Consider the following 27,202-nt stretch of genomic DNA (forward strand, 5'->3'; position numbering starts at 1 on the left):
TGGAGTCACAAATATCCAAGTCTGACCATCAGCATGACAGATAGACTCAGAATAAATTATTTTCAATCGAGACCGACTCACCTCTCGGTGCTAGGGAAAAGACCAACCACCGAGCCATGCTGCTAGCTAATATACATACATATCTACAATCGGGTCTGTCACAAAACTGTAACGGAAAAGCCACATGTAACACAAACGATGTTTCAAAACTGATTAAACAAATCACAATCTTTCTCCTGAATCCAGCTGAAACATATTGCACAAAAACTACCCCAACGAGTCACTCGAGAATTCACCCCACAATGCGTGCATAATTCCAATCGGACTGTCACAGAACTGTAACTGTCATGAACACTCTGTCTCATCATCCGATCGCTCGGAATCTCTCTCTCTCTCACATTCCAGATACCAAAGAGCATCGAAAAGTTATTATCGTAGAGCACAGTTCGATCATGAGAGTTATCCGAACGCGGCGTGCGACTTACTCGACCGATCTGGCCTACAATTCCGTCGCGTGTGGACAGGTTCTGACATTGCACGACTCTCTCCTCGACTCTTGACTTGTTGATTGTTGTCAGTGTCAGTTGTTGTTTGTCCGCGGTTCGAACAGCATGTGTGGAAACTAATATTGCCAATCCACCTGACCACGACAAGTCGGTTGCACATCGGGCAAAATGAGCGCAATCGAAGACAGTCCCTCGCCAAAGGTACAGGTTATTTATTACTTGCTGCCCTAAATAGATACCCCACTATCTGTCGGTTTCAACGTGGTCTACATGCCCACAATATGGACGTGGATTTGTTGAATGAACTTAGCCTTCGTTTTTTAACATTGCTTGTGTACTTGGTGAATTTATTTTGTACTATACTAAAGCAAAATCATAAAGTTTGATAACTATTATTGACATTGTAGATTGTTGCCGCTGTTGCTCTTTTACGTTGTAAAAAAAGAATACGTGAAGTTGCTGAAAAATGTTTAGTATTTAATTAGTCATGTTTAAACGGTTTATATTACAAATACCGAGCGAAGCCGGGTAAAACCACTAGTCCTAATATATAATTTCGAAAGAGACCTAATATAATAATAATAAGAATCGAAAATAAATCAAAGTTACTATGACGATCGTTGAATATATTTTTTTTTTCTAATCAAATAAATTTTATAAAAAAACAAATGAATATTCACTATTAGATTAACCGTGTTTAAGCAGTTTATATTTTTTATTTTATTTATTGAAAAATCAACAGACAAGATGTACATAGATATGTATAAAAAAACAAATAGTAAATAAATAATATATGTAACATCCGAGTCCAATAATAGATTTTTACAAAAATGAAAAAGATAAATATAAGGAAAACAAATTAAAAAGTAAAGAATAAAGGCATGACAAAATATATTACAATTATATTATATTATATTATATTATAATATTACAAATACCGAGCAAAGCTGGGTAAAGCTACTAGTCTAATATATAATTTCGAAAGAGACTTAGTATGTATGTGTGTAAGTTTTGCTTTGTAGAATCCATGATGTTAAATTTAATAAAAAAATAAAATAAAACTATTTAAATAAATTTAATGAAATTTTTACTATTAGATTAGCCATGTTTAAGCGGTTTGCATATATATTAAAAATACCGAGCGAAGCCGGGTAAACCCACTAGTTGACTATATTTTCGTCGTGGTGTAACCTTTTATCAGATTTTGAGAAAGAAATCCTTCTTCTTACATTTTTTTACAATATGTACTCTTGAAGAGCATATTCGAATTCGAAAGTAGCCGGTTCGTCATGATTTCCAATTTTTTTTCAGTTTGCCATTTGTAATGTAATGTAGTGTTTATTTTTCTTTAAATAGCATAACTTGCTTTTTTGCACCACGAAATTTTTTTATAAAAAGCAGTAGTATATTTAGTACACGTAATATTTATTTATTTATTGAAAAATGAACAGACAACAGATGTAGAGATGTAACAAAATAACATCTCAGCCCAATTAGAGACTTTTACAAATTACATAAAATGGTACATAGAGATAAACAGATGAAAAAGAAAAGAATAATAAGGCGAGGTAAGAAGAGGTATGTAAAAGCTAAAGCATGACTAAATAAAACAGTGTGACAGAACAGAAACAAAGTGAAATTTATAAAATATAAATATAATAGAAATAGATTTATATGTATTACGTAGTTCCCATGGAAATAAATCAAAGAAAGAAATGATGATGATAATCTTGTACAGAAATGTCTCAATGATAAATTAGATTCTGGCAAATATGTGTATAAAAATAAATAACAGAACTAATAAAAATATTAAAAACAAAAAAAAATCATTTAAATTAGCCGAATTACCCTTCGGTCTTTGAGCAAGTGAAATTTGGAAATAAAACCGTCCAAGTTAAAAAAATATATTACATCAAAGTTGATGGTTTTAAATTGAAATTTTTATAGTGGATAAGTAAATATTCATCTTTAAATAGTAGATATTACAAATAAAAATTTATAATAGCAAGAAAAAACTAGCATTTTCCAGTTTCAACTGAATTTGAACTCTTTACTGAAAGATGTTGTATATGTGCATATTTTTCCATTGCCTATTTGTTAACTTTTAGGATGGATTGAAGTGAATTGAAAATACACCGATGATCGGGATTAATATTTTTTAATTATGTACATATACATACATATGTATGTACGACTTAAAACTACTACGCTCGTTAAATTTGGCAAACTCTTTCTGGTCTATTATGATGAGAACCTATTTATTTATTCACTCAGCTTTCATGCGACGAGTCAGTTGATTAAGCAAAAAATAAACATTTTTAAGGCGCTATTTTTTTCAATCATTAATGACTCTGGGATTTCCCTTTACCTGACGCAATCGTAATTACTCTGCCGGACTTCAAACGTTTTATACACACGTATAAATAGACACAATGACAATTACACTGTGGGTTAATATTACTTAATAATACATTTTTTTTAATTTATGGATTTATAGGCTGAATCAAAAGCTAAATACATACATATACATCGCCGTTTATGCAATTTTTTTTAATCCATCTCATCTTATTAAAGGTTTTGCAGTCTTTAATTCAAAATCTGGAATTTATGTGCCAAAAGTAAGTATTGAAATCGATAGTCGGATGTTTTTTTTATAAATTGTGATTTTTATTTATTTAAAATACGTATAATTAATAAATTATCTAGCGAATTTTAAAAATCACAATCACAATCAATAGAACAAATATCTGACCAATACTCATTTTTGTTTGTGAAGTAAAAAGTGTTTCAAACGCTCATATCTCTTAAACGAAATAAAGCCAGCAAAAATCATTATCATATTTGCACTTTGTGGGTCAAACGTAGTAGAGTTCCGCTCAGGTAATTTATTTTTTTGCTCAGTGTTATTGTTACGTCTAAATCACTGCTAATCATTGATTAAAGTTTCCACACTCAAAATCTGATGAAATATCAATCATTAATTTTATTAATCACTTGAATAAGAATTTTATATAAAAGCACTCCCATTTGTACGAACAGTTGATTCATAGTTAGAATCTGTAAAGAGTAGTCGAATAAAAGAAATATTATAAAATATATTTTTTTTAACCCCACCTCTGACCGATCACATAATTCGTGTAGTAAGATAATTATTACAACCTCGCTATTTAATAGTGGATTACTTAGACAAAAAGCATGACCTTACATTTTATAATATAAGAATACGCATATGCAAACCTAATTAAGACACATCGTGCTTTGCTTACTTGATTTAAAACATTACACAATTCGTATATTATATATACAAGTATGTACTTCTGTGATTCACTGTACAATAATATAAATTGGCCTTTGTTTTCCACAACCTAAAATTTTGGAATTCCTTGAATATATAATATAACCATTGAGTCCTTTAGAGGAGTATAAACGATTCAAGTATTACAGAAAGGAATATATAAAAGAATAATATAATAGTACATATATACTCCGTTCGACCAATGCTCGCTGACTGAATCAGATTTTCTAAATTTTTCTTCTGCTTTAGTATTATTAGGTTATAATATTAACAAAAATGTTTTTTTTTGTATACATGTATGTAATATCCTTATGAAATGATGCCAATGAATGAAATTATACAAGATTTAGGCTTTTTATTGATTTATTATGTTCGGCGAGCGTTATCCCCCACACACACACACAGAATAGCGTCTTTATATATGTATATAATAAGAATAATATTCTCTTGTCAATTCTGCTTAATATTATCCTGCAGTATAATCGTCAGTCAAATGGTTTGTTATCAAATCTTTGGTTGGCGGAAAGATCCACCAAATTGCACTGAATGGTGGCGCAATTTCGAGAAGTCCTAATTTTTTAAATGCGCTCAAAAAGAACTTACGCAATAGAATTTCACAAAAAAAGGTTAGCAGCCTCGGATAAAATACAAATATCTCTTGACGCTTTTTTGTGGAATTCTATTGCGTTAGTTCTCCTTGAGCATCTTTGAAAGTTTGGATGTCTCGAGAGTGCATTTTTCCGGTCACCCAAATCTTTGATCTTTAAACTTTTAACTTACATACATACATATGTACATACCAACCTAAACTATGTACTTATTTCGAATAGCGAATAAGTGCCTTAAATCCACACATAGATCTTGTATTAGTAAAGCATACATACATATGTATGTATATATGTACTCTTGTTTAAAATGAAATGTATTAAAAAAAATGCGCATTTATACTTTTTTCGTATTCTTGACCACGGTTGAAGATTTGTAACTTTGCAAAATATTTTGCAATAATTCTGAATCGAGGTGCAATATTTTCGCCCACCGAGGATTTTTTTGCGCAATTTCTACGCCTGTTGAAAATGCATAATGCCATGTGTGTGGCAACATTTCTTTTTAAATACGCGCGTGGACAGAATTTGAATATTCGTTCAGTTCAAATTTCGCTCAACTGTGCCAAAGTTTGCATTTTATATTTACATACATATGTACACACATACATACATGCATATATATGTATGTATACTATTACCTACTGTACAAAAGAGCGTATATCATAAACTGCATACTGCTTTAACGATTGCTTTAATTTAAGTAATAAACTCGTTTGAATGCCATTAAGTACAAATTTTAGTTATTATAATGCATGTACATATGTATGCATATATAGCATACATATTATGAACCTGTAATAATTCAATACATATAGCCAAAAACTCCGTTTATCTGCGGCTTTCAAGTCAAACGCGACCCTTTGCGTGAAAATATGTGGCTTTTAAACATAACAAATGATATTTGACTAAAGAGAAAACATTATGTTCTGTTGGAAAATCAACCAAAAAGCTTGAATTGTAAAAAATTCCCAAACCAAATTCGCTTGATGACACTTTAGCTGGGTATTTTTTTTTATCATATAATATCGCTATTCTGTGTGTCTGTCTGTTTGAGATAACGCTCGCCGTACTATAATAGTCATTTCGATTCCACATACATACATACATACATATGTATATCACTGCTAAAACGTATACGAAGATATAATAACAAAAGAAAAAACTTATACATATATACTAATCGATGCCAATATTTCCGTTTGGCTGAGAATTTACCGCCATCTATTGAAATATTTTTTAAATAATTAATTAATTTTTCTATGGGTGTTTTATATTGTTTATATGTAGGTAGGTAAGTAGTCTTTTCATATTAAACAATTAAATATAAATATTAAATAAAATATATTTAAAATGTATTAGAAAAATATTCGACCGAATGCGTATCAAACACAGATGTGGCGTGGGAGGTAGGTTTCAAATTATTTTTGTGTCACAGTTTTTTTCATTCATTTACCATTTTCTTATACATTTACAATATACGTAAAAAGGAATAGCGACGAAAAAATGAATTAAAACTTAATTGTTTAATTATATCGGGTACATATTCGACCGACATACAGGACCGACACATTTCTTTTAATTTTTTTTTATGTAAAAACTTAATATGCCAACACCCATGCGATGATATTTCATCGGGCACAACCATTGATGTATAATACACATAGATGGGCCCTGACGTGTGATTTTGGTCGGAGATCTTGTCTTCACTGAGGGGTGCGGGGGGTTTAACTAGCGGGGAAGTTGGGTTTTTTCCCTACGGTACCTACCTACCTACTAAAAGAAACTGTGCATGCGCCATGTATTTTGCATGCACCAAAAGGGAGACCAGTATAACACGTGAGGGCGGATCTAGTGTATTATACATCAATGGGCACAACACTAGTAAATTATAAAGACCCACGCCATAATCACATGATATTACATATAAATATACAAATTTGAATTCAATTTATTTAATTGATATTTTCTACACAAGTCGTATATAACAAGTTGTGTTTATTGTAAGAATTTTTAATATCATGTAATTATTTGTAATTCTTGTATTTTTGTTCTTAATCTGTGTAGTGCACTTGTCGCTTTGGAGTGCACTACACAGATGTTCCGTGATTGAGATTTTAGTGACTTGCGCGAGATCGCTTTTTGCGGAATAATCCGTTTACCGCATGAAGATATTTAAATTGGGTTTGGTGCAAGCGCTCGACAATCACCAGACAGACTGAACGACAGATAAACTGGATGGCAGCTTTAAACGCAATTCTCGTCTTCTCGAATGATAGATTGCACTTATTTAACTCGCCAGAAAGATCCAACTCAATTTTAATAATTACCATTTTAATAATTGCATCTGTGCACATCGAAAGGTTACTCGTCATCTGATGTGCAATCAATCATTCGAGAAGACGAGAATTGCGTTTAAAGCTGCCATCCAGTTTATCTGTCGTTCAGTCTGTCTGGTGATTGTCGAGTGCTGGCACCGCACCGTTTTAAATTATGTTGCGTTGACAAATATTAAACAAGATAGACTTTAATATTGACAGTTTAGGTCAAAATCATTAAAAGTACGTAGTACTCGAAAGACAATTGTGTGTCGAGACGACGTAAATGATTATTATTATTATTATGCAACTTGCATTCACGTGCGAGTGTCATAATCGATAATTGCAACCGGAAAACATTTGAAAAAAAAACACAGTTACCTCTTTCAAGGACAGGTGTCGCAAACAGGTTGTAGAGATGAAAAGTTGACTCATATTCATAGATTAAATTTACACACTCTTCAATTTGATAGTCGAGTCACCGTGCGATATCTACATACATATAATATGTATGACCCACATTATGGGACTGGAGATCCATACATACATATACTACTCAAATGAAAAAAAAAATGACGTACTGACTGCAGTTTGAGAGCCTTTACTCAGATCGGTGTAGCAATAAAATAAAATAAATGGAAACGATAGAAAAACAATTAAAAAGCATCAAATCGGTCAAGTCGATACACTCTCAAGGTGAGTTTGTCGATTTAATTTTTTTGTTCGATTTGCTGAAATTTTATTTTTAGTTTATTTTTGGCCATCTTCAGTGTTTGAATTTTGTCATATCAAGGTCGTAAAGTTCGAGTAGTTTTATGGTGCGTACGCACCAAGCCAACGAACGGCCCACAGGCCAACTTTAAAAACCAGTAGCGTACAAAATATCGAAATAAAAATTAAATTTAAAAATTGAAATTAAATATCAAATTTAAAACTATTATTATTATATTAAAATTAAATTTAAGTATCAAAATAAAATTATAATCATTATATTAAAATTAAAATTAAATATTGAAAGTTAAAACAGAACATGCACAATTTAAATAAATTTTCGAGATTGACCTAAAATTAGATCACCAACAATCACATACAGGTAATCCTCGACTTTTGTTTGTCGAAGATGTTTTGACTTACGAAGATACGCACTAAGATCGAAAAAAAATCAAAGAATTATTATTTTTATTTCCCCGTAATGCGCAGTTACTGAGAATATATCATGTATTAGTATGGGTGATCCAACGATTTTTGCTAACCCGGGGTGTTGTCGGTCACATTAAACGGATTTTTTTATTCTTCAATTGTTTCTCTCGTCGAAATAAATCAAGTAATTAAATCATTTCAGAGGTAAAATTTATCGGATAATGTGTGATTATTAATTTTATTTCGACGAAAGAAAAAAAAACCCTTTGACAAATCACCGACATCCAACACCGCGTTTTTTTATGAATTGTTTTTTTTATCGATCATCCAAGTGGAAATACAGTAACATCTCGTTACGACTTTAACAATATTTTTTTTCGCTCGTACGCAGAGAAATTATAATATTTCTCTGGTTTTAAATGCGGTATCGTCGTAATTCAAAACATTGTTGTAATTCAAAACATCAACGATGATCTAATTTTAGCTCAATCTCGCTCTTTAGCTTGATTTTGATATTTAATTTCAATTTTAAAATTTAATTTTTATTTCGATATTTTGTACGCTACTGCTGGTTAAAAAGTTGGCCCAAAATCGTCGTTGGTTTAGTCCGTAAGCACCATTACGTAACGGAATTAGCCCACGTGCGTAACTTTTTGACTTCCCAACATTATGATCCTTTTTACAAGGCTCTTTTATGCCTCACTTCGCAAACGATTGAGCTAAAGTTCACAGAGAAATGTTCGTCGTTTTGAAACTTTGCCATTTTGCGCGGTTAGGTCAACGATAGAAATTTCAATCGATTTTTATAGTTTGATGATGAAAAACTTATATCCTTAAATTATAATTTATCTGATCCACTTCTTTTTTCAAATTTTATTAAATTTATTATCTAATATATAATTTCGAAAGAGACTTTGTATGTATGTACATATGTATGTTTGTTTGTTTGTTTGGTTCAATAAAAAACAAATGAATATATTCAAATAAATTTAAATAAAAGAAAACTATTCAAATAAGTTTAATAAAATGTTTACTATTAGATTGGCCATGTTTAAGCGGTTTATATTACACATACCGAGCGGGTAAAACCACTAGTACAATATAAATGCAAATTCAAAAAATTGTTGCCAAGCATTAATACATTTTATGTTGAACGAAAAATAATCATAAATGTAATCGCGTAAAGAAAAAATATTCTGACGAAGGGTATGTTCATTGTACAAAACAGGTTCAATATTTTTATATTATACATATGTACATCACCAACTGATATATGTACTATCTAATATTATTATAATCACTGTTCATGTGCCTACTGACCCGAACGTACTGACCGTTTATTATAGTTACTGACCATTTATTATAACTGGCCAAAAGCATTTATGACAACGTACCAATGAGATGCAGACTATTAAATAGTGCCGAATAATTTTAACTTGGGCGACGCCGAGTATAACCGCTACTGAATTATCATAATAATTTAAATCTGAAAATGCAAAGTCGCCATGCTGCGTTGTTGGTAATGTTGATTTTTTTTTTTGTTTATTGACAAAACTGTACATCAATTCTGCACTCGTTGAAAAGCGGTCATCGTGTCACAGAAGTGACGAGTGTACTGATTTCATTTAATTGAGTTTGTATTTCACCGGTGCAGATTTTATTTTACGTAGTTATATACATACATACATACATATATGTAGATCAAATATAATAAGTCACGAAAACTTCATTATTCGTTTTTTTAGGCATCCATAATTCCGTAAAGCCACTAAATTATATAATATGTATCTAAATTCAGTAACGACTAATCATTAAGAGGGCTGTACACCCAAAACCTTAATTTTGTTGCCGTTCCTTTCTTCGATATACATATATATTAAGTGAATGCGACAATATATATCAATATATATATTGAGTGAATGCGACAGATGCGCTTCAACCAGATAAAACGTATTTTAAATTGACAAAATCGAGGTTTCGTATTCTCCTATTTTCTCCTCCGAAACTGGACCAATTTTAAAAAAAAAATCTTTATCGGTATGAGAAAATTTTTTTTTTAAATCGACCTTTAAATAAGCACGCTGGATTCTTTTCGTGGGTGTAAAAAAGAGGCGATTTTATTGATGTTTGGCGGCTCCTAGCTCCTATAAAAAATAACTAATCAAAAAAATAAAACGATAAATGCAACCCAATGGTAGATATCTGGTAGTATATATAGTATATAATGGTAGTACCATAATTGAGGAAGGGAAAAGTCTAATACGTTTGTATGGACAAGGCGCTGGTGTCCAGCCCTCTTAATATAACTGGAAGTAGTACTTTACTCTAAAGAAACGAGGCTGTCTTTGTTTTTCTCAGAAATCTTTTGGTTTATTGAAGCCATGATAGCCAGCAGCATGGCTCGGTGGTTGGTCTTTTCCCTAGCACCGAGAGGTGAGTTGACCTCGATTGAAAAGAATTTATTCTGAGTATATCTGTAATGCTGCTGGTCAGACTTGGATATTTGTGACTCTAGGTCGATCGTTTCCTATCAGAGTTTGCCAATTTTTCTGATTTAATTGTTGCAACGGTTCCTAGTTAAATCGGCTAAATAACAAACATGTCACCACTATTAGAGTATGATTAAAGTACAAAAAAAATTATGTACAAGTTAAAATTCATAGATGTCCCGATAATTTCGAGTTTTCAGTGTCTCGTAATTCAGCGACTTATGTAATAAAAATGCTACATTGTTTGTAATTGGCCAGGAAGGCGCATGGGGGTTTACCTGTCAGGCCTTCCTGGTATATAATAAAAAATAATAAAATAATGATGTGAGTACAGAATTATTTTATTTTTAAATGTACAAAATTATCCAAAAAAAATTAAAATCAAAGTTAAATAATATCCAAAGCATTGGACGACAAACTTTTTTTTACAACCAAAAAAATACAACGAGCACGAATATAATGTTGAATATAATTTCTCCGTGAGGATAGTCCTATTTTATATCATTTTTTGTTTAACATCTTAAAAAAGTAAAAACTCAATTATTGTTTCGAACGTATATTGATGGGGAAGTTGTGGACAATCAAGTTTTTTTGCGGTTGTATTGAAATGTTTGTACTTTCTTTTTATTATTTTCGAAAGCGACAACAGGACTCTCGAATCGAATTTAGTGCATCCATATTTGGCGCATGCTCGATACCATTAAACTTAACTGAAAGTACAATTTAAAATGAGTTTAGAATTATATTATGTACACATGTATGTACATATGTATATGTATATTCGTGAAATTGCTCATTGTAAGTTGAAAGTTGAAATGAGCATCACCATAGTTAATTAACACATGTATGTGAAATGTCATTCATTTAAATGTAGTTTAGTTCCAAAAAAAATCACAGGAGACGTCACTATCTATTTTGTTTATTTCATGAATTAAACAAAGCAATCCCTGCATATTTCATGAAGTCGGCAAATATATAAAAAAAATCACAAGTAAATAATGGTTCATAAACTAAGCACAGTTGATGTAAAATAGTGGATCGAGTAAAGAAATTCTAAACGACTAAAGATTTTCTGATAATATCGCCTTTGAAAAATCGAAAATTTATTCATGGCTTTAATAAAGGACTTAATAAAAGGTTACATTATAAAAGGCTATATTATAATACAACTTTTATTAGATTTTATATTGATAAAATCATTCCACTATTCTTTTTATTCACATCGACCACTACATATGCATATATAGCTAAAAAACAACACTTTTACTCTTTATTATTATTTTTATAGCTAAAATTATATACTCAATATCAGAAAATTAACTTAATATTTTCACTATCCTGATGTTGAAAGGAATTAATGTACATTTCAATTTTATGGGCGAAATAATCATTGGCTTACTTTCTAACTGTTAATAATCTTAAATGTGTTAATTTACTGATTACTTTCTCTGGTTCTGTAATATAAAACATAAACATTGTATATACATACCTATGTAGAAGCTAAATACGTATTAATTTTATAAAGTGTCATCACAATCGAGCGATTACGATGTAAAATAAATTTACGACGTAAAAGTATTTTTATTACACTAATTGTACATTCAGATAAAATGATAATAGAAAATTGTCACATGCAGATACATACATATGTACATATAATAAAGATAACGCATAAATAGGGAGATGATGATTTAAGAGTGTACTCAAACTAATTGCCATATTATTCCAAAATTTTACAATGTATTTATTATCCGATTGTTTCAATCTCCGGATTAAAATTCAACAATTAATGCAATTAAAAATCTACAATGGAAAATATTCAGACACTACAATAAAATCATGCCGATAACGTATAGCCTCATAAATTATTAATATGGTAATATGTACATATGTACATCGAGTTAAATTGGAATAACAATTTATGTGAAAATAAAAGATTTTAATGACTTTTGATTCATTTCAAGATAAATAACAGGATATGGCTGTAAAGCTCTTATCTCTGATTACATTCATCACAACGGATTATACGAATGACTATAGTTATAAATTAAAAATATGATGAATACTTTTACAAACTTAATAAATTTGAATTGTTACATAACTAAATTTGAATTGTTTTGTTCGAATTCCTCATCAAATTCCATGTCTTTCGCAACCTATTCTGTTTCCAGATTCTAAATCTGCTGCTTTCGACGTACAATTTAAGCGTATTGTTTATTTAATGTCTACGTTATATTAACCGCAGTGTAGATCACTTAAGCCATATATATTGCCAATAAGAGGTCAAGGTTTCAAATTCCGACAGGAATCGAGTAATTATTCGAATTTTATACGCTGCTGGCAACATCTGGTTGGTTACTATATCCAGATCGATTGTGTCCTGTTAGAATTTGCCATTTTATGTTACTTAATTTTTTTCGAATGAATTTTAATAAATTGGAAAAACGGAAATTTTAATGAATTCAATAAAGTATTTACTGACCAAACTAATTAATTTTATGACCGAATTTTGTATTTAATTACATACTTTAATTTTTGACCATTTCATTTAAAAATTATTCACCCATTGTAATTAAGAGGGCTGGACACCAGCACCTTGTCCATACAAACGTATTACACTTCTCCCTTCCTCAATTATGGCACTAGAGAAATTATTTTTTGATATGCTATGGATATCCACCATTGGCATGTTTCTGTGGTTTTATTTTTTTTATTAGTTATTTTTTATAGGAGTTAGGAGCCGTTAAACATCTATAAAATCGCCTCTTTTTTACACCCACGAAAAGAGTCCAGCGTGCTTATTTAAGGGTTGATTCTTAGAAAAATACGAGCACACAAACATAGAAAATATCTTTCTCATACCGATGATGAAATTTTTTTTAAATTGGTTCAGTTTCGGCGGAGAAAAATGGAGAATACGATACCTCGATTTTGTCGATTCAAAATAGGTATTATCTGGTCAAGGCGCAACTGTCACATTCACTCAATATATATATATATATATATATATATATATATATATATATATATATATATATATATATATATATATATATATATATATATATATATATATATATATATATATATATATATATATATATATATATATATATATATATATATATATATATATATATATATATATATATATATATATATATATATATATATATATATATATATATATATATATATATATATATATATATATATATATATATATATATTGATATATGTATATATTTTCGCATTCACTCAATATATATATTGAAGAAAGCAACGGCAACAAAATTAAGGTTTCGGGTGTACAGCCCTCTTAATAGCTGACGAAAATTTTTACTGTCATGGTAATCTTTGAATTTAAGCTAAACGTGTCAAAATATAGTTCATTTCATACAGTGGCGTAACTAGGAAAATTAAGCCTGCATACAAATGTTAGAAAAAGGCCCCCTTTAGTATTTTTGTAATTAAAATTAAAATTTTAATTAACTTACATAATTTAAATGTTCTTTTTCCTCGCCTTCAAAGGCGCAAAGTATGCAATTACATATTTCGAAGACATATTATGTTAACATCGTTTATATAGATAATTGCAGACAATTATTATTACTGTACCATTACGGAAAAATATTGAATGTCGTGAGAAGAAGAACAGATGGGTGAAAATTCGACACGCAATGTGTTGCGTATCAAATTTAGAGCATAAAATTTGAAATAGTGTTTTCAATAGAAATTAATAAATCATTTGAATAATTTTAAGAAGGCTTTCAATGTTTTTATTTGAACACCTTTTGGGTTCCTAAATCTAAAAGGCCCGCATGCACCGCATGCTCGTGCGTAGTTACGCGCTTAATTCCATATTTAAATATTTTTATTGTTATGAAATTGCATTAAAATCTTTAACAACAAATTAAGGTTTATTTATAATCAAAATTTAAATATAAGTTTCGATGATAATTTCAACCCCATCGACCGATCGAGATTTACGAATACGAATCCGAAAAAGGACACAAGAGCAAAACATGATTCACGAATCACTTATTGGGACATCTCGGCTTGGGTTCACCGAACCATCGAGCTAACAATAAAAACAAAACCCTTCGGAATTCGCTCTGACCGTTGAAATTTACTTAGGACACCCGTATCTCGATAATATATTGCATTGCTAAATGAAAAAGAAAACCAAAACCAGCTTTTAAACTTTGTTTATATCTCTTTCCTACTTCAGGTCATTATTATTATTATTCAAGTGCATTTATTTCAACTGGAATTCGCAAAAGACGACGCATTAAGAGGGCTGTACACCTGAAACCTTAATTTTGCTGCCGTTCCATTCTTCGATATATGTATATATTGAGTGAATGCGACAGTTGCGCTTCGACCAGATAAAACGTATTTTAAATCGACAAAATCGAGGTTTCGTATTCTCCTATTTTCTCTTCCGAAACTTGACCAATTTTTAAAAAAATTTCATCATCAGTATGAAAAAGATATTTTCTGTGCAACTATGCGCGTATTTTTTTTTAAATCGACCGTTAAATAAGCACGCTGGACTCTTTTAGTGGGTGTAAAAAAGAGGCGATTTTATTGATGTTTGGCGGCTCCTAGCTCCTATAAAAAATAACTAATCAAAAAAATAAAACGATAGATGCATCCCAATGGTGGATATCCATAGCACATTTAAAAAAATATTTCTCTAGTGCCATAATTGAGGAAGGGAGAAGTGTAATACGTTTGTATGGACAAGGCGCTGATGTCCAGCCCTCTTAACACATTCAATTTATACTTTCAGAAATACTCCTATCCTCGTTCGATTGGATTCATTATCAGCAATGAGTTTTGCGAGAGGTTTTCTTTCTATGGCATGAAAAGTAAGCTATGTCTGCACATACACAAGTATTTGTACGAAATTGTTTACCATTTTTGAATGATTTTCAGCGATCCTGTCCATCTACCTGGCTGCAAAATTGGCATACTCAGACGACGACGCTGTAGTAGTCTACCATGTATTCACAATGTTGGTATACTTCTTCCCTATCTTTGGCGCCATGATCGCCGACAGCTGGCTGGGTCGCTTCAAGTAATAACATTTCACCCAAGTTCTAATCAAAATATTCCTTTAAGTCGCAAGTACAATATGTATTTACTATATTTGTTTTATTTTTCAGTACCATCGTCTACCTGTCAATTGTATATTCGCTGGGGAACATTTTAATATCGGTGACTTCAATACCTTCACTGGGTATACCGCCAAGGTAACGATTAGAATATGCGAATATTTCACATTCAAAAATGCTTATTTACTGTTCATATATGCGAATTTGCGTATGCCATTGTGCGTTGTTGTATTCTATTCTATTGCCAGCGATCATACATACATACATATAATGCGTGCACTTTAGATTAAAAATCCTAACCGTTTTCAGAGAATTACTATGCACTATCAAGCTATAAAGAGCTACTTATATTTAAAAAGATGAGCTATATATAAATAATTTATAAAATCATAAGGTTTATTAATGAATGATTCTTAAGAGGGCTCGACACCAGCGCCTTGTCCATACAAACGTATTACACTTCTCCCTTCCTCAATTATGGCACTAGAGAAATTATTTTTTAATATGCTATGGATATTCACCATTGGGATGCATTTATCGTTTTATTTTTTTGATTAGTTATTTTTTATAAGAGCTAGGAGCCGCCAAACATCTATAAAATCGCCTCTTTTTTAAACCCACGAAAAGACTCCAGCGTGCTTATTTAACGGTCGATTTAAAAAAAAATACGCACATAGTTGCACAGAAAATATCTTTCTCATACCGATGATGAATTTTTTTTTTAAATTGGTCCAGTTTCGGAGGAGAAAATTGGAGAATACGAAACCTTGATTTTGTCAATTTAAAATACGTTTTATCTGGTCGAAGCGCATTCACTCAATATATATATACATATATATTTATATATATATATATATATATATATATATATATATATATATATATATATATATATATATATATATATATCGATATATATTGTCGCATTCACTCAATATATATATCGAAGAAAGGAACGGCAACAAAATTAAGGTTTCGGGTGTACAGCTCTTTTGATATTGGATCATAAAAATCTAATTTAATACTAAATAACCTTTTATTATTTATACTGAACGATGGATACTGTCCGTTTAATATAAATACTGATCATTAATATTTAAATATTGGCAGAAATAGACTAAAATACTTACCAGTAAATTGCAAGCCCTACCTATATAAGTACATCATCATCATCTACAGCTATTCACAAACCACTGCTGGATGAAGGCCTCTCCAACACGCTTCTACTCGTCCGTTTTGCGCAACTCTCATCCATCTCACCCCACACATATTCTTAATTTCGTCTACCCATCTTCTCTGCGATCTTCTTTTTACCCTTTTGCATTCTCTCGGGTACCATGCAAGCACTTATTTTGTTCATTCTTCTAGCCACGTTGGCATTTCAATCTCTTTAAATCTCTATCCACCATGTCCACTACCCTTGTCATACTTCTCACCCACGTGTTCATATAGTAAAATTATCATGCAATGAAATTTGTACTTACATAAATCTTACTGTTTATATTATTAACTAGATGTGTGTAAATAAAATTATATATATGTATTATTTGACATTCAAGTATTAAAAATACATGTTTATTGAAAACCTGAAATGAAATCATCATCATTACGGTCAATAATGTCACAATGATGTAAACAATGTCACAGATAATTCATTATGACTACTGGTACAAGTGAATAGAATGTGTTTAAAGATGAAAATCCTTCTGGAAAACAGAAATGAGCATCTCATATCGCTTTATTTCGACCTCTGCTTATAAAGATATACAATTTATCTCTTTTTAGATGTAGTCTAATTCAAATTTCAGCGATTGCTCTCGTTACTGATTTCATTTCATAGTTGCACTTATGCGCTGTTAAATATACAATAGCATTGCATTTGATTCTTTCGAAAATTGTGATTTTGTATTCACGTTTAGGGCATTCACAATAATTGGACTGTTGCTGGTTGCTGTCGGCACTGGCGGTATAAAACCATGCGTGTCTGCATTCGGTGGAGATCAGTTCAAAATGCCTGAACAGGGGAAACAATTGGCCACCTTCTTTTCACTCTTTTACTTCGCCATCAACGCCGGCAGTTTCATATCGACCTTTGTAACTCCCATTCTGAGGCAGGATGTACACTGTTTTGGAGACGAAGACTGCTATCCACTAGCTTTCGGAGTGCCTGGAATATTGATGATAACTTCTATAGGTATAAATGCTGTATACTTAGTTTTACATTTATATAGTGGGTTGGAAAAAATTAGACGACTATTATCTTGAAAATAAGCACTTTAAATGAAAAGTAGATATTAACTAGCTAAATAAAAACACAACTTCATCTATTCATATAACGTTCATAAACAAAGTAACAAACTATGTAAATATAAATAATAGTCAATTTTTGTAGATAATATCACTCAATTAAGATCTGCCTGATATTAAATAAACATTTTGTATTGTCAGACATACATAATACATCATTTTCTCAGAACTTTTTTGGAATCTCTGGAAGGATATTAATTTTTTCCACTCAACTATTTACATACAAGTAATATGATTTTTTTTCAGTTATATTTATATGTGGTAAATATATGTACGTAATCAAAAAGCCGACCGGAAATGTGCTAGTGCAAGTGTTCAAATGCATCGGAGTGAGTCTTCCATTTTCTTTTCCGTTTCTATTTATTAAATTAAACATTAATAATAGCAATGAATTACATTCGAAATTAACTTTTAGCATGCGCTATCAAGACGGCGAAAGGTGAAGAAGGAAATGAAGGTAGAACATTGGTTGGACTATGCTGATGATGAATTCGACTATATATTGATCAACGACATCAAAGCAGTTCTCAAAGTGCTGTTGCTGTTCATTCCATTGCCTGTATTTTGGGCACTTTTCGATCAACAGGTACATATAATCAACAAACCGGAGATGTATTATTGAATTAAGTAGTGCAAATACAAGTCACCAGTTCCATTTTGGGTTCTTTTTTTATAATCTCAACACGAGATGTATCCAAATTCCTTTATTTTTGATAGTTGATGTATCCAGTTGAACACATCAACTATCCTTGCAACTTTGATAATTTGAGCCTTACTATTTATTATCTTACGACTGCCTATTAAGGATACATATGTACATCCTTATTCCATACATTTTAATTTTTTAAATTTAAGAAATGAAAAAACGTAATCTTCTAAGAAGAAACTATAGGTTTGAGCTTTTCTTATAAGAAAATTATTATGATTTGTAATCACATCTACCCTGATAAGTAGAGATAGTAAAAAAGGTTCGGCAAACCTTTAACAATGCATTTACAACATTTGAACAATAAGTTTAAATGGTAATAAATGTTTTCAGTACATATATAAGAAACGTATTCAGAATACAGCGGTATAATTTTAATTCCGGAGATATAAATGACTAATGAAAAGCTTTCATAAATAATATGTAAATAATTAAAATATTTAGGGTTCCAGGTGGACTTTCCAAGCGACGCGTATGAATGGTGCCATCGGCAGTTTCATATTGAAACCTGATCAAATGCAAGTTGTAAATCCACTGCTAATATTGCTGTTCATTCCTCTATTCGAAGTGGTAAATATTCGTATCGTGTTATATAAAATGCAAATCCAGGACCGCATGCTAAATCCTATGATTCTTCGCAGGCCATTTATCCAGCGCTGAGATGGTGTCGTGTGATCCGCAAACCTCTGGACAAAATGATCCTCGGAGGGATGCTTGCAGCCATTGCCTTCATTATATCAGGCATCGTCGAATTGGAATTAGAGGTTACGTGTATGATTCGAACATTGCATTGATTTTTGATTTTTAAATGCTTTTTATTATTACGAAATTATGTTCACAATACATCTTATATCTATTTTAATAGATATAAGATGTATTGTGAACATAATCTACTGATCTACTGATCATTTTCTATTTTACAATTTAATTTAATTTGGTTAGTAATCATAGTATTATATTATTCTAATGTTAATCTATACAGCATAATAGGAAAAAGAGCTCAAAAACCTATTCACAATCCTTATAAATGTTCATAATACATAATATTAATTAAAGACTCTCTAAAGTCGATGACCTAAAGCAGATTGTGTTTAGGTAATCTGTGTTTATACCTGAAGGGTATAGACATTTTGTTGTAATCACCGAGACTCTTCACAAGTGTGTTAGTATGGTTATTAGTGATTCTGTTATAGAATCTACTGGTTAGTTTGTTAGTAATGGCTGTAACAAACGGAACATTATATATGGCATGCAGTTTTTTTAAGTTAGTATATATGGGTGTATTATAAATTATTTTTAGGGATTTATTTTGTATTACTTGGAGCTTGGAAAGATTAGTATTCGAGGCGTTATTCCATACAGGTGAAGCATAGGTTAATAATGGTAATATGAGCGCGCGATATAATTTTATTTTATTTTGAGTTGATAAAGAACTATGGCGATTAAATATTGGATATATTGAGGATATACCCCGCATCGCCTTGCATTTCGCTGCCTCAATGTGAGGTGCCCATCTCATTCTTTTATCGAACGTTACTCCTAAATATTTTATTACTGACTGCCATTTCAGACTTTCTCCAGTGGGGATTTCGAACATTGCATGAGAGTAGTTCTAACTATTAGAAAACAAAATGAAAATAAGAATTTCTCATATGTTTGAAATATATTTTTTAATTCACAGAAAACATATCCCGTATTACCAACGTCTGGAATAACTCATCTGAGAATGTACAATGGATATGACTGCAAAATGACCGTTACGGCAAATTTAGACAATGAAAACCAGAAATTTGAAATCGAAGCGTTGAGTGCATATGAAAACAAAAATATTCAAGTGAACGGCCAAAAGACCGTAAGTTATAGCATCACCGGCACTAACTGTTCAGATTTTACACCGATAGAAAATAACAATTTCAGACTAAAGGAACAAGAAGCGATTTCATATTTTGTATACAATGGCAGTATTGAATTCGAAGATAACAGCGATAAAAGTTCCAATGGTTTTCCTATTATAAGGTACAAAAATAATGTACATATGTACAACATTTCATGGTATTAACCTTTTGTAATATTTAGGGTACTGAAGAACTTTGACACTGGAGAGACATTGCGATTCGTTGATCCTTCTACTGAAATTGAGGAGTTAGTTATAAACAATAATAGTATTGAACGCTACGATATAAAGCCATCCATGTACAACGTATACATCGGCCAAAAACTAGTCATTGGAGAACAGAACTTGGAATTGGGAGGGGTATACACAATCATCCTAAACAAGGACAAGAATGGAGAATATGTAAGTATATAGTTAGACAACTATGAAACAATTGTATGTTATAATTTCAACATATGATGATAGATTTGGGTGTATCTTATCATCTTTTAAGTAGATTTTCAAGGCATTCTATTGTGGCCTAAAAACTTACCATGATATTAACCATATATGTATGTATGTATGTCTTTTCTAGTGAACAACATATTGTAACCATAGTTTATAGAAGTAAAAACAAGAGTAATATTCATTTTATGTATTTAATAATTCATGTCTTACAGTTGAAGTGTATATTTCAGTTGTAATATATTTTGAATAGTTGGAATATATTCCATCTAACCTGATACCGACTATCATTATAGTTGAAATGTGTTTTCAGTTGTAATAATTGCGAAAATTATATTATAGCACCTCAACACGTATCATATACGGTGACCGGCAAAATTCACTCGAGATATCCGAACTTTCAAGGATGCTTAACTAGAACTAACTATCTAACTTTTTGTGGAATTTTATTGCGTGAGTTCTTTTTGAGCGCCTTTGAAAATGAAGACTTCTCAAAACTGCGCTACTATTCAGTGCAATTTAGTGTATCTTTCCGGGAACCATCATATACATACGAACATTACTCTCGAAAATGGCAATATGTATATATTTAAAACGTATTTACTTTACAGAAACACAAAGCCATTTTAATAACACCACCAAATTCAGTGCACATGCTGTGGTTATTGCCGCAGTACATCATCATCACAATGGGCGAGGTGATGTTCTCCATTACTGGTCTCGAATTCTCTTTCACGCAAGCACCGTCGAGCATGAAGTCTGTCTTGACAGCCGCTTGGCTGCTCACAGTGGCTTTCGGCAATTTGATAGTAGTGATCGTGGCCGAAACTAAAGGTTTCAGCCGACAGGTAATCAATCATAAAACAACGATGTTGAATCAATGCAAAGCCGCAGTTCATTAATTCAAATAATATTTCAGTCGGACGAATTCTTCCTGTTCGCCGGTCTCATGGTAGCTGATATGGTGATATTTTTGTTGATGACGTTGAAATACAAATACGTCTCCGTAGAAAACGACAGCGTGAGCGACAACGACACGCTGAATTTGTCAGAAACACCTAACGAGAAAAAAGGCATTGATAATCAAGCAGTTATCAGCGACGAAAAACCCAATTAAGTATTTGGAATAGTATTATATAATAATTATTCGATACACTAATCTCGATTTACTGCAGATTAACAAAGACAAATCTATCTATGTAAATTCTGAATCATTTATAGCATTTTTAAAAACTTTTTTTGTCTTTGGATTCAGAGAAGTTCAGCATTTTTTTTATCCTAGTAAATCGATAATGTGATGTATAAATCGTTCCAGAAATATATTACCTATATTTGTATATATATTATTTATAATACGGGTGTATTTTGACGGCGTTTTCCAAACATTCTTACCAGGGCTTAGTTTTCATTCATGTCAAAATTCAATTTTGTGGTGCATCAACTTTTTTTACAAATCAGGTTTCTCAAAAAAAAAAAAACTTGTAAAGAATTGTCATAAAGTAAACAGTAATAATGATATAATAAAATAAAATAAAATATGTTATAACTTAGTACATTTTTTCGCCCGTTTGAAAAACGCTGTATTGGAATGTGACTGAATGTAAAAATTGTAGTTCATAAGAAATTGAAATTGCTTGTTTTATTAATACTAGATATTATTATATATTCACATAACAACTTATTATATGTAAACGCACAAAGTGCTCTATTATTTTTCATACAAGGTAAAATGTATCTTATAAATGCAAAGAAAAGTTATGAACTTTACAAATATAATTAAAGAGTCGTTTAGAAGAGTTTTAATTTATAACATCGCCGTATTGATTTTTCCTTTCTTGATCCGTTTGAAGTTTAGCTAGTCTCGCTGCTTCGTCCACTCTACAAAAACAAACATGGTCAAAAATTGAAAATATGCATCAAAAGACATTTGAATCAGTACGGTGGAGTCAAAGTCCTGATATTTTAAGCAGATTCGAACGAAAAATTTAAAAATCGAACTTTCAATTTTTAATTATTTATTTATGTCTGTATATGGTATTATTATATTTATATTATACAGGTATATACATTTTACATATATTACACAACATCTATGATTAAACATTGTACATATATGTATATACGCATTGTAAGTAATATTCAAGGTTAATTACAAACACTGATTAACAATCATAGAGACATGAACAAATTTGCAGAATTTTATAAACCAGCATATAATTAGAGATGCTCTAAACTCGAATTTTGCGAGAAATAGGACAGGATTGCCAATTTGTCGGCACCGATTCAATGAAATCAGTTAAATTGGCAAACTCTGATAGGAAACGATCGACCTTGGAGTCACATATCCAAGGTATGGCCAGCAGCACAGCCAGGGATTGAACCAGTGACAATTTAAAGCATTACACGCTAGCCATTGATCTATGCTGCTGGTTACTGGTATAATATAAGAAAGGAATATGTCAGGTTTTATAAGTCTATCGCGAGAGTGAATCATCATTGCCAAACGTTACAGTTCTGAGACACGGTATTAACACTTTCGTCTTTTTCTCGTGTTTATTTAATATATCAATGTAGAAAAAATGTTCAAAATTAAATTATTCGTTGTATTGTTTGGTGAAACCAGAGAAATGTTATAATAATTATTATAACAATTCCCTGGGTGAAACTATGTAACTACATATAGTGTGTACAAAAGGAAAACACACAGAAAAAAAATTAATATACTGAAATTTAGATACGTATTTGGAGTTTTAATATAGGAGTCGGATTCTCATTTATTTAAACGAAAGTTTGTTTTTACTCACTTGTAAGGTTGAGATCTACGCAGAGAATGCTCATCTCTGTTCTGTCTGCGCATATCATCGTAAGTTAAAGATGGCGTATTTGGAGTCAGGATATCGCTCATTGGTTTAAAACCTAAAACAATCAATTATCAATATTTAAAGAAGTCCATTACATCACTTTACAATTAGTGAGGTGTTCTTTTAATTATTTATTTTTAATTCAATTTTGAAAAAAAATTAAAATGATGTGTTTATATAAATTAATCAATAGTTGAAAAGCTATAGCCAATATTCCAGATTCATTACATCTGCTATATGTAAATATGTATTTAATATATATAAGACAACATTGATTACCTCCATCTGAAGGCGATTGAAAGGAATCTTCCAAAGACACTGATGGTCTATCCATATCCAAATGGAGCGATGAATTACTACTTTGGGTGTCTTTATTTTCGTTTTCTTGTGGGCTAAACATGATCGGTTTATCATAATCCGAACCTGAAAAACTACATACAACGAATTACGAATATGCAATACACATGTACATATGTATATATATATGTAGGTTTTTCATTCCAAATTGATCCTTTTTCATTTAAAATTGATCCTTTTTCATTTTAAAATTGATTTAATTTCAAATTAACATTGAAAAGGGGTCAATTTAAAATGAAAAAGGGTCAATTTGTAATGAAAAACCTGTAGTATAGTTAAAGATATCTAAAACGAAATTGTTCTGTCGAAAAATATCACCTGTTGGGAGCAAGATTCGCCCTTTTCCTTAACATATTCCCAATTTCGCTGTTCGGTAGCTCCATTAACCGTTCTGCACATATTTTCCGGTAAGAAAGTTTTCCCAATATGTATCCCAATATGATCGCGCCGGCCACTTTAGGCGTCGCTCCCAAGCGAACGCTGGGTTTTAAGAAACCTGAAAGATTACATTATTCAAAAAAACAAAATTGTAAACAATGATGAAACGCCTTACATATGTATATATATATATATATATATATATATATATATATATATATATATATATATATATATATATATATATATATATATATATATATATATATATATATATATATATATGTACATATGTAGTTTCTCCAAATGGAGCCAAACCACACAGTAATTGATTCATAGCTTTGTGAATACTTTTCGTACATTATAAGAACCAACTTATGTATATTATTCATGCATATTAGCTCCATTGGGCGAGAATACATCTATATGGTAAATAGACATAGTATAGAATTCGCAGCAATGGCATAACGACAACGCAATATAGACGCAAGCAAACAATATTAACAGACAAAGGTATATGTAGATTTCAAATGAGAAACCTGATTTGATGGCGGAATAGGTGCCGATACCCAATATGCCCGAGAAAGGCAATGATCGCTTGTAAAAACTCTCTTTGCCACATTCCTGTAGTACGCGCAAATCCTCCGGCGAAAATTTCAAATTCTATAACAGAACATTTATATGTTTTACAATTTAAGAAATAAAATAAATATTGTGAAACTACTCAAAGCTGAAATTTTTACATATCAAGAAAAACTCCTATAATTGTATTGCGCCAATCAAGACTTGGTGAGCCAAAAATATTTATTTCAAGCAGAAAATAAACTTGTTTGAAATCAAAACAATGATTATTTCAATCAATTCATTTTTATTATATAAAAGAATGCGGTCTCTGTGACGGGCCGGAATGTGAAATTACCGAAAACGCAAATATCGGAAGGCAAAAATCGAAAATCGAAAGATCTAAAGTCGATACATACTTGCGTACATACTCACTTAATTTGCGCGAGCAGGATACAACAGGAACAAGAGGAACAAGCTTTTCCTTCCGTATTCTGCGCGCGCACATTAATACGGGATGAAAAGCCTGTTCCTCTTGTTCCTGTTGTATCCTGCTCGGGCAAATTAAGTGAGTATGTACCGTTTACCATGCACCATTTTTTTTTGATCTTTCGATTTTCGATCTTTGCCTTCCGATATTTGCGTTTTCGGTAATTTCACATTCCGGCAAGTGAGGTAGACCCAAAAGAATGATATATGTAATATGTATATAAATTATTAGTGGCATTGACTTCATCAATTTAAGATTCCCGATAAAAATGGCACCTGATAAAGCATTCATTTTAAAAACTTAAAGTAAAATTAGTTGATTTCATTAAAAATACAATAAAAATAATAAAACTATTAAGTTTATAATTAGTAAAAAAAAAATCAGTACAAAGTGCACATTCGTTTTTGGGTCGCAATTTGAATGATGTCAAATGAATATAAAAATGTTGATTCTTTTAAAATTTAATCTTTTCTATAAATTTAATATAATACAATGAGAAATATTATATACAATACTATTATTTTTACTTATGTCGAAATCGTTAATTTTTCAATAAAAATTATTACATTTATTATTATAGATCTGTTGAATTTAGATATAGGAATTGAATTCACTAAAATACAATCGAACACGCTATACTTGGTCACACATTACTCGATACTGGTACAAGGGTCAATTTTCAAGTAAAAATCGTTTTGTCACGCATTGTTCGCACTATTCTGCCGTTTTTGAACAGATCGTAAATAGAGGGGATTGATGATTAACATGGTGAATATATGTCGCATTGAAGGCATTCAAAATCTTTGAGCTATTTAACAACGTCATATGTTTCCATGCCATCAAGTCATACTCCCGACAGGGCTGCATTCCAAAATGTCAATTTGCATTGGATTCATACTTAAAAATATTACCTTCGTATTATCTGAGCAATTCGAGTCAACTAAGAGCGTGTTTAGAAAGGCCACCGTTTACCACGATTAGACGAATTTATAGTAAACATGTACATATATCATCCTTTATTAGATCACATATAATTTGACAAAAAATAAATTTTCCTTACTCTTACAATTGACAATTACAAAGTATATTTGGACTAAATGGAGTAAAGCACTCGGAGTTTTTATTGTATTTATGTATATGATAGTAATGAGCTTGTAGCAGATATGATGAAAATACTCACAGCATCTTGCATCGAATTAGAACGAATGTTGCCCTCATTAATACTTCGTGACATTCTGAAAACGGTGATTAAAGTTCTATCGGCTTCTTTACCCGGCCACTTTTAAGGTTAGTCTTGTTGACAGCCACAATACTTACGTAAATGTTGAATTACATTGAACTTAACAGAATATAAATCAGGCATGTATGATATCAGTAAAAATTTTACTTCAATTTGAATCCAAGGGTATTTAAATGACTACATATAATATACATATATAAATTATATGTTTCATCGAATTATGTGTGTCGAATTCCATTTTTATTTAATAATGTAAATACATGTATATTTTATCAAAATGTACGGGGACCAAAGTCTAAATTTGCAAAATTAGGTTCTAACTCGGCTGCACAATGTGGTGATATCCTGGGGCTAACACAAACTTGGTTAGACAACACTGTGCATGATGTGGAATTACTGGACGGAAGATACTCAATCTTTCGTAAAGACATACATGCCTATGAGGGGTGGAAGAGTTTTGCTAGTAATAAAACGCAACAAATATATTACAA

At 31.1% G+C, this 27,202-nt stretch overlaps 2 protein-coding genes across 2 annotated transcripts; one reads left to right on the forward strand and one right to left on the reverse strand.

Moving 5' to 3' along the window:
* Positions 1–579: 579 nt before the first annotated feature.
* On the forward strand, positions 580–22,463 carry LOC143922661 (peptide transporter family 1). The gene is made up of 13 exons (XM_077445996.1): positions 580–707; positions 15,149–15,227; positions 15,295–15,436; positions 15,525–15,611; positions 17,393–17,667; positions 18,027–18,109; positions 18,196–18,366; positions 18,931–19,056; positions 19,128–19,250; positions 20,168–20,502; positions 20,563–20,782; positions 21,436–21,672; positions 21,744–22,463. The coding sequence occupies exons 1-13, from the start codon at positions 675–677 to the stop codon at positions 21,939–21,941; spliced, it is 2,109 nt and encodes a 702-aa protein (XP_077302122.1). The 5' UTR covers positions 580–674; the 3' UTR covers positions 21,942–22,463.
* Positions 22,310–26,817, reverse strand: asrij (OCIA domain-containing protein asrij). The gene is made up of 6 exons (XM_077445998.1): positions 26,652–26,817; positions 24,960–25,083; positions 24,361–24,538; positions 23,965–24,116; positions 23,629–23,740; positions 22,310–22,702 (listed from the first exon to the last, which is right to left on the reverse strand). The coding sequence occupies exons 1-6, from the start codon at positions 26,703–26,705 to the stop codon at positions 22,624–22,626; spliced, it is 699 nt and encodes a 232-aa protein (XP_077302124.1). The 5' UTR covers positions 26,706–26,817; the 3' UTR covers positions 22,310–22,623.
* Between the last annotated feature and the right edge of the window lie 385 nt (positions 26,818–27,202).

Source organism: Arctopsyche grandis, chromosome 2, assembly GCF_051622035.1.
Source record: "Arctopsyche grandis isolate Sample6627 chromosome 2, ASM5162203v2, whole genome shotgun sequence".
Classification (NCBI taxonomy): domain Eukaryota; kingdom Metazoa; phylum Arthropoda; class Insecta; order Trichoptera; family Hydropsychidae; genus Arctopsyche; species Arctopsyche grandis.

Bases quoted from the DNA above. Each gene is read 5' to 3' on its own strand.
- LOC143922661 (XM_077445996.1), top strand. From the start codon at position 675: ATGAGCGCAATCGAAGACAGTCCCTCGCCAAAG. The intron at 15,612-17,392 runs GTAACGATTAGA...ATTCACGTTTAG, and splicing joins TCACTGGGTATACCGCCAAG to GGCATTCACAATAATTGGAC. The intron at 19,057-19,127 runs GTAAATATTCGT...GATTCTTCGCAG, and splicing joins TCATTCCTCTATTCGAAGTG to GCCATTTATCCAGCGCTGAG.
- asrij (XM_077445998.1), bottom strand. From the start codon at position 26,705: ATGTCACGAAGTATTAATGAGGGCAACATTCGTTCTAATTCGATGCAA. The intron at 25,084-26,651 runs GTGAGTATTTTC...GTTCTGTTATAG, and splicing joins CTAATTCGATGCAAGATGCT to AATTTGAAATTTTCGCCGGA. The intron at 24,117-24,360 runs GTGATATTTTTC...CGTTGTATGTAG, and splicing joins GCGAATCTTGCTCCCAACAG to TTTTTCAGGTTCGGATTATG.